This window comes from Cibotium barometz, chromosome 18 (assembly GCF_041138505.1).
Source record: "Cibotium barometz isolate CiBa-2024 chromosome 18, ASM4113850v1, whole genome shotgun sequence".
Lineage (NCBI taxonomy): Eukaryota > Viridiplantae > Streptophyta > Polypodiopsida > Cyatheales > Cibotiaceae > Cibotium > Cibotium barometz.
This window is the reverse complement of record NC_141063.1, coordinates 40,292,347-40,301,567: the sequence shown is the minus strand read 5'-3', so window position 1 is coordinate 40,301,567 and position 9,221 is coordinate 40,292,347. Positions and strand designations below refer to the sequence as shown.

General features: G+C 40.1%; 1 protein-coding gene across 1 annotated transcript; it reads right to left on the bottom strand.

Annotated features, from left to right (window-relative positions):
* Positions 1 to 4,262: 4,262 nt before the first annotated feature.
* LOC147629340 (uncharacterized) lies at positions 4,263 to 6,934 on the bottom strand. The gene is made up of 3 exons (XM_086812573.1): positions 6,639 to 6,934; positions 4,871 to 4,966; positions 4,263 to 4,569 (listed from the first exon to the last, which is right to left on the bottom strand). Exons 1-3 carry the CDS (start codon positions 6,867 to 6,869, stop codon positions 4,393 to 4,395), a joined length of 504 nt encoding a protein of 167 aa, XP_086668699.1. The 5' UTR covers positions 6,870 to 6,934; the 3' UTR covers positions 4,263 to 4,392.
* Positions 6,935 to 9,221: the final 2,287 nt, after the last annotated feature.

Sequence of the window (9,221 nt, the reverse complement as noted above, 5' to 3'; positions counted from 1 at the left end):
CTAGGATATTCAGTTAGTTATAAAGTGACATTTACATGGAGTATCAAAATTCAAACAAAATCTTATTCCCTTCTTTCTTTCCATTCTTTTCAATTGCACGTTTACATCTTCTTGAAGTTTGCTGCAATCCTAAACAGCCTGCGTTTTCCCCTCCCTTCTTCCCCATTCCTCTTGCATACTTTGCATTTTCTGTAACCTTTAAACAAGCCTAAACAAGCCATTTTCTGCAAACCTAAAGAAAATAGGCATGGCAAGTGATGCTTCATCAAAACGACACCTTTATCATCTGGATTTGTGGACAGATGGAAGATTGTATCCCACAAACCCTGTTTCTCAGAGTACACCTCCATTCTATAATTGTACTTCTCTATTGAAGTTTGTTGCAGATGGATATACTAGTTTTTTGGGATACACACAGTAACTAACAGCTACAGGTGAAGTACTAAAGTTGGAAAACCACCTATTGCAACAAGAAGCTATGCAGTTGAGAGAACAACTAAAAGAGAGCTTAGAGAAGAACAAGACTCTTGAAAGGGCTTTGGCTTTAGCAAGAAAGAGAAATCCTAGATCCCATGGGTACTATGCCCGCTGCTGCTCGCATGTGTGAGTTTCTCTCTAATGCCAACGTTTAAAATAAATAAATAAAAACTAGTTAAAATTTTAAGATGGCCCACCTTTTGCTATAAAAAATACACATACATTTATAAATTTATTTATTCTTTGATTATCTCTACACAGACATCCACTACACACGTCCATACATGCACATACGTAATACATAGGCACACACACTTACATATTTATTGTTATGTTCTTTACTAGTACATATTATACTCAATTTGAGATATATGTGGGTACCCAAACGTGGATGCACAAAAGAAAGTAAGTAAAATCCTTGTTCTACATAATCACAACCCAACAGTTACAAGTTTAATATTTCCTTGCTTTTGAACTTCTCCATGATGTAATGATGCATAGAAAACTCTATTGATATCAAAGAACCTTGTGGCTGCTTGGGCATTGTCATACTTGAAATGAATTGTGACATCTTCTACTGTGAAAGTACTTTCAGCAAGAAAGGTCAAGTAGATCTGTCTAGAGCTTGCATTCATGTTACTGTAATCGTCACGATACCGTCTCGCCTTATTGAAGAGGAGGGCATCTATAGTGAGCATACCAGCATGCTGCCCATGAGGTCTATGGCATGAAATAGCAAAATAATGGGAATTTAGCATCATAATGATATGTTGAAACAAGTATATATTGAATTGATATGGATGCTCTCACAATAAGAGGAAGGATGCAGAACAGTAACGAAATACCTCTCAATGAATGAGAACAATAGCGAAATACCTCTCAATGAGTGAGAACAATAACGAAATTCTCATAAGAAGCTTAGTGAGACTGAACCCAGCTTTCCGTCAAGTACCCTTCTGCTTGCAAAGACTTCCCAAATCTTTATAGAAAAGCTGGGGGAGGGAGGCAATCGACACCGGAACGTGTCTCCCTCTTAGAAGCCTAAGCTATCAAAGGATGCACGTGAAAGAAAACCATCATCTCACCTTCTTGAATCAACGTCTTCCATAAAGGGAAGAGCCCGATTACACTTCTCGCACAGAGAGAGAGAGAGAGAGGGGGAGATGGGGTAGGGAAAGGACACTCGGTGTGTCCTTTCCCCATAATCTGGGTGAGCAGATGGCGACCGGCGGAGGCCGGGAGCCATCTGTGAGCCAGGGTTATGAGGGAAAGGACACTCTGTGCCCTTTCCCAGCCGTCAAGCTCCAGGGGAGTGGACAAAGTTCAGCTCTATCCACAGTCTCAGCTCTCTCTCTCTCTCAGTGCACAGTGCAACAGTGCAGCAGCGAGCTCATTTATGCACCATTACATTCTGCGTTCTGATTTGTCAAGCTCTGGTTCAATCCCGAGTTGTGAAATTCTGCCTGCTGATGTGTCTTCATCTCATTAAATTCAGCGAGCTGATGTGTCAAGCTCTGGCTCAATTCTGAGGTGTGAAATTCTGAGCACTGATGTGCTGAACATCCATCGGCTCACTGCTCTGATTCCCGTAGATAATGCCAGTCAAATGAATGGTTCAGATTCTCTACCCCACGACCTTGGAGCTTGACGGAGAGAGAAAGCAAAATGGCTATTTTTATTAAAATAATCAGAAAAAAAAAAAAGATGGCAGCCCTGAATAGAAGGCAATCTTCTAAGAAATGGCATCACACACACACACACACACACATATATATGTATATATATATATATGTATATATATATAGACAATCTCTTTTAAAAAAAGGAAAAATCATTGCTAACTAGGCCTTGTTTAAGCAATACCTGGCTTGCGAAAGGCATGGGCATAGCATTGGGGTAGTTTTTTTTTCTCTTAAAAATCTTCATTAGCTTTGGGTAAAGGAAAGATTTCTTTATCATTATTTCTTACTCTCCTTAAAAATAATCATTAACACTGGCTAAAGGAAAGATTTCCCCACTCCCTCAAGTCTTTGATTCTTGTTCAACTCATTCATCAAACACAAGACATTTTCTAAGATAAGGAACTAAACTGGAAGGAAGAGTAAACCGCCTACCACACAGAGCAAGTGAAGAAGAAGATGATCTTTTTTGCCAAAAGTCCTCATCATAAAAATTAAAGTAATTTGTTTTCTTGAATGCCAAAAGTCTTCAATTGAGGTTACCATTTTTTGGAGCTTTAACCTTTTATGAACTTTAACAAAACACATTAAGGCCACTTTTTGGAGCTTGAAACATTTTTAGTTCTAAGTCACAAAGGTTAGCATAAAATTTGATAGCCAATGCCAAATGACCTTAGACACCCTTGCCACTTTTTGGAAAGCTAACATACAAAATAAGACATCACAAAGATAAACATAAATTTTGTGGCTATATGCAATAAGTCCTTGACAACCACTTTTTCAAGCTTGAAGCTTTTCTAAACAAGACAAGACATAACAAAGACAACCGACCACAAAACTAAGGTATGTAAGACCATTAAATGATACATACTGTTCCAATTATTCAAGAAGCATATATGCACATAGTAATTCTACAAGACAGCAAGATGACCTCACCCTACCATCTCAAGTACTCAAGTCCAGACCTACCATAAGGAGTTTTGGTCAATGTCCCTCATTGAAAGGGACCCTTTTCCCTTCTTTTCCTTGATTGGCTTCAACATCATAAGCTTCTACAGAGAAGGCACCACATACCTAGCTAGGTTCGATGGGGATCGAGAACTGCTAACAACCCCTGGCACCTAGCTAGGAATGCACACAAACTCATGATGTTTTGCCTTTTATTAGTCCTCACTCTCGAGGGCCCAGTAAAGCTATGCCCTCCCTTTCATGGTGTGTTAACAAGCAAGGGGCTTGGTCACCCAATAAGCAACTCATAACTAAGACCTGTTTTAAACATTACCTTTCATATTTCAAACAATGCTTTATATATATCTTTATAACTCCGACAAGTGGACTCACCTTGTCATCATTTGCACACTTACGGACACAGAGTCGCAAAACTTGACATTTTTTTTTAATATATGCCAAAAGTCCTTGATCAACATTGTGAAGCTTGAACCTTACATTCAAGGCATCGATTAGATTAGTATTAAAAATTAAGACCACATGCCAATCAACATTGCCACTTTTTGAAAAACTCTAGCAAAACAGACAAAGACATCAAAAAGACAAACATAAATTTTCTGGCTATATGCCATAAGTCCTTGACAATTCACTTTTTGGCCATTGAAGCTTTTATGAACAATCACAAAGACAACTGATCACAAAATTAAAGTTTGCAAGACCATTAAATGACAGAATCTCTTCCATTCAATCCATACTCTAATTCTAGAAGGCAACAAATGGCTTTACCCTGCCATGCCAAGTCCTACCAAAAGGAGTTTCGGCCATTTTCACTCATGTGAAAAGAACCCCTTCCCCTTCTTTTCCTTGATATTATTCAACATCATGAGCTTTTGCAGAGGAAGCACCCCATACCTAGCTAGGCGATGTGGGGGACAAGGGCTGCCAGCCCGCGATGTTGCAGTGTTCCGAAAAGTTGGAATTGGTTGGAAAATATCTAACACTTCTTGTTTACAGAAACACGGTCATGTGCAATAACACTCCAGCATTGAATAATGAGCTTAAATTAACTAAATATTATCGAAGTGACAAATCTCTTATACTTTTCAAGACAGAGAGGCCACTTTAGATAGCAGACAACCTGAATGAGTTGGAGGGAAATTTGAACACAACCGTATCTTGTTGATCAAAAAAAGAGTAAAATGTTCAAAAATGAAAAGCATGCTCATCTCTATAGTAACCTAGGCAGTTTCAGCAGCTCAAAGAATGAAGAAAAAGATTACAACATTCATCACTTTGCTGCCCTATACTGCTCCCAATCTCTTCTAAGGTATGCTCGGACCCACCAAACAGCACAACACAAAGCTTTCTCATGGGGTAACCCTTGCTCTTGGAGAGCCTTCTTCATATCCTCGATAGGTTTGCCTTCAAGTCCACCAGTGTATGTTGTCGCATAATTGTGAAGAGCCTGTGAGAGGCAACACACTCATTAGGCCATTGCAATTGCAAATGTGACATCTGTAGCTTTTGATTACGGTGGCATATTTAAGAAACCACAAATGTGAGATATTTAGCTTTTGATTACAGTGGTATATGTAAGAAAGCTACCAAATCACCTAAACACACACACACACACACACACAAAGATGTCTTGGCCAAGTCCTCCCCACTAAAAGGCATATGTTTTACTGTTTGAGCTTACACTTACACATACTCTTTGAATTTTAAAATCAGTGCACCTCAAAAGAATGCAGATAATGGTTTTATACCTTAGCACAAATCTCTGCTATTCTTCCCCGAACGTCTGCAAGGTATTCATATTTTCCTAGTTCTTCTGCAAGGTCATGATGGAATTTTGCTGATTCCTGTTACATACAGTCAGACGAATTACAAAAGATAAGCATTGCTGCATTACAATACTCTCTACGCACTTTCTAACCCCAGGGGATTCATGAAAAAATTAAAAATACATTTTAAAAACTGCTTTCTGAGGCACTGAACACCAGCGCATCAGCTATGAGCTTTCCACACTCATGCTTTCTGTGTAGATCTGAATTGCATGAAACACTTCGACAAGAGAAACGGCCATATGTAAAAATGGAATGGACACATTATCCTAAAAGGGTGGGAAACATCTAGGATAGATTGACTTAATGTATGATATGTGAAATGAAAAAACACGAAACATTCCAATGCATACATAAAACAAGGTAAAATCAAAGTTTGGCAATAAGCAAGAGCCTAGAAACTCGGAAGTCCAAGGAGCTATGTGTATTGTCATTGTCATTTGCTTCCTTATAATATGCCATTCATACACTACGTATAAGCATGAGCAGGCATAATAGTCTTTCCAAGGAGTTTCCCAGCCTGGAATAGCTACATTCCTTGTGTAGTGCCAAGAACATGCATGAGACTAACCAGCAAATGAGACTAAAATGCTCCCAAACCCCTCAAGGCATTGTCTTCTTCAGAATAGTGGTACTTAAATCTTTTGCACCTTCAATAAAGTGGCTTACTCACTTATTTTAAACTGGCGATGCAAAAAAACCTCTCATTATGACAGAACTACATACCCCTATTCGATGCCATGAACATCAAGCTGGTACTAAGTGCACATACTTCTACTAGTTCTAGGCTCCACATTGGTAGAGGCAACATAGAGCACTTCAAGCAAGTAGCGGGCAATAAAGATATTGTACAAACTTTCTCTATCTTATGCATACATACATATAACATACATACGTAAATACATGCCATGTTCAAGATCTAGATCTCCGCATGGAAAAGTACCTCTCATAAACACCTCCAAAGAAAATCACAAGTTAAACCACATTGAGAAACTTGATATAACTGGCCTAACCCGTGGCATGACACAAAGACACTTAAAAGTATTTGATGACAAGTTGCTTGTGGGGCCCTAAAGTACATACATGCACATATGCGCGCGCGTGTGTGTGTGTGTGCAAGTACATACATATATAGAGATGCATAGACGTGTGTATTTTTGTATGTATGTGTGTGCGTGTGCATGCATTCATATTCGTACGTATAGATTAGAGAACGTGTACATGTAAAACCTAATGCATGTAGCTACAGTCCTTATGATTGATAGTTAACCATGGCTAGATACAAAGACAACAAACTGTGTCATGTTTTGGGCATTTTCCCTTGTGGGAAAGAGGACCCTTTCCCTTCTATTTCCTGGATAGTGATGAGCTTATGCAGAAGAGGCACCACATACCTAGCTAGATGCGAAGGGGACCGCCGGCCCCCCAGCCCCCACTGCAGCTAGCTAGCCTAATGCTAACCCCATCTCTTCAAGGTTTTTACCTGTGGCAAATCTGTCTCTTAACACAAGAAGTTTTAGGAAATTTCCCCCCATAATTCGCATTTGCGGATTACAACAACATCATGAGCTTCTGCAGGGGAGGCTGCATACCAGGAAACAAACCATTGCTCGGACCATGGGGTTGGGGCTAGGTTAGGCAAAAAACGAAAGCCACATGAGAGTGAGAGAGAGACAGAGAGACCCAATACCTTCTGAGCAAACTCGGCAGATGCAGATATGGAGAGAAGCGGTGAAGAAGTAGCTTTGAAGGCGCTGAAGGTAGCTGCTGCCTTGTTCTGCCGCAGGCTATGACCCACGAGTCCCCTTTGTCTACTTGCGAGACCTGTGTGAGCTCGCAATTGAGACCCTTCTTGAGAATGAAGAGCTTGGCAAGCCCATGTGCAAGGAGGCACCAAAGTGAAGGCTGTCGATGCGGCCATTGCAGCTCTATTTCACCGCTTTAGCTTGTGGATTGAGTTGTTGTGAAGGATAAAAGAAATCCCTATCCCAATAGTAGGTACCGTGTCACACTTCGCCGGAAACTTTCCCATGAGGTTCGGTGTGTCCGTAGCAGTGTGTTCGGTGTTCGAATTTTTCTCATCTCGCCGAGGTTACTTTATGTAAAACAAAGCTATTTGAATAGGATACCCCAAACATGAAGAGGGGTTTTGTTAAAAAGGAGGTGAAATTTTTAAAGCATTTTAAAGTTGTTTTCAAAGGTTTGTTGAGCCTGCCATGTGTCGAGTTGTGATTGGCTCATTTTTTTTTTCATGTCGTTAAAAAACCATGGTTTGGGGCCTTTTTTTTAAAATAATATTCAAAGGGGATGCATGTACGACATGCAGGCCCCCCTCTATCCCTCTCTGTTTCTCGGTGCAGGTCATCTCTCTCTTTCTTTCTATCGCCCTCTCTCTCTCTCCTTAAGCTGAGCCATAGCCTAAGCCCGCATCTCTCCAATCGGTCTCCCCCTCATGCTTGCATCCTTCTCTCTCTCTCTCTCTCTCTCTTTTGCTCTCTCTCTCTCTCTCTCATATCCCTTTCTTCCTCTCTCTCTGTCTGCACCGGAGAAGGAGCATCTCTCTCTCTCTCTCTCTCTCTCTCTCTCTCTCTCTCTCTCTCTGCAAGACTTCTTTATTCTTTCTTCCATTCTTGTGTAGAGACAAAGAGAGAGGTGGAGAAGAGACAAGAGAGCCCCCCTTCCCTACTCTTAATGTGCATGCAGAGAAGGCAACAACAAGGCTTTCCTGAACAATTGAGTATGGCAAATTTGAGGGTATTTCCACCATATCCAAGCCCTACGATTGCTTCTTGGCCCTCACTGGCACACAAGAGCACACTTGGGTAGGGAGAGGAGTAGGCTTAGGGTGTGTGAGCAGCAGCAAGTGCGCAGGTTGCAAGACAAGGCTACGGCAGAGGGAGAGAGAGGGCGAGTGAGCAGGGCGAGTGAGTGAGCAATGACAAGCATGATGTGAATAAACATTTAGAATGTGCCTACCGAGCGCACAAATTGTCTGATGGCAAGGGAGGGGGAGGAGAGGAGTCTGTGGGTGATGGAGAAATGTAGGGGGAGGAGAGAAAGAGGGAGAGAGAGGAGAGATCAGACGGGTAGTGAACCTTAGGAATCTATTTAATTTATCAATGCCACGTCATTCCATTGATAAATTAAATAGATTCCTAAGCTATTTGAATAGGATTTCAAAATTATAACTAAAACTTGATTTTTTTGAAGAGGATTGTTTACCTCCTCCCAAAAATTTGAGCAGGCTTTTACCAAAGTTGAACAAGTTGTTGGCTAAGTCGAACCTGTCTTTTCACGAGCCTTGCTTTGTGTGTGTGACTATAGATGATTTGATAGCTTTGTTCCCTTATTCTAATAGAAAAAAAAAATTGTTTCCTTTGTGGTGGGTTTTAGGCAAGCACTTGAAAAGGCTAGTTTTGTGTGCAAGGGTGTGCAAAGGTGTAAAAAATCACACTCACACACCCAACCCACTTGTGGGATTTGAGCTCAAGAGTACATTCCTCCTAGGTCTTTGGGTAGAATTTGAGCCAAGGTAAAAAATTCCATGATCAAAGAAGATATTGGTTGGCTAATCTTTCTTTGCTAAAGATTCTTTGCTACAAAGTAGAAATGTTTGAAAAATTCCAAGATACATGCACATTGTTAGTGTAAATTTGATGATATTTACCCAAAAAATCTACCTTTGGCTAATATATTAAAAAATTTACCAAATTTTTGGGTCTAAAATAGCCCATGACTTTTGGAAAACCCTTTAGAAATATCCTTTGGGCTGAATTTCACCCTATTTTTTCGTGATTTGAGCTCAAGAGCATAGTCCACTCACTACGTTGTGTGCAGGTGGGTTTGTTTCTTGATGAAGAAGGATAAATATGTTGTGTTGAGTGCCTTTTGAAGAAGGATATGTATGTTGTGTTGAAGAAGGATATACTTAATACTTAGTAAGAAGGATATATATGTTAATACTTCATACATAATACTTAATACTTAGGTATGTTGAAAAAGAATATGTTTGAGGGCCTTTTGAAGAAGGATATATATATATATATATATATATATAAAGGAAGGATGAGGGCCTTCACACGTGTCCAAAGACCTGGAGGGGTAATAAGCTTGGAGGGTAGAAGAAAGGAGGGTAAAACGAAGTTTTCTAGCTAAAGAGATTTTGAAAATATAATTTTTTTAAAATTACGTTATTTTAATATTGGCCGCCCTCTTTATTACACCAAGGAGCAGCCTATCATGGCTAGGAAAAGTGAGACTGCACGGTGCAAGG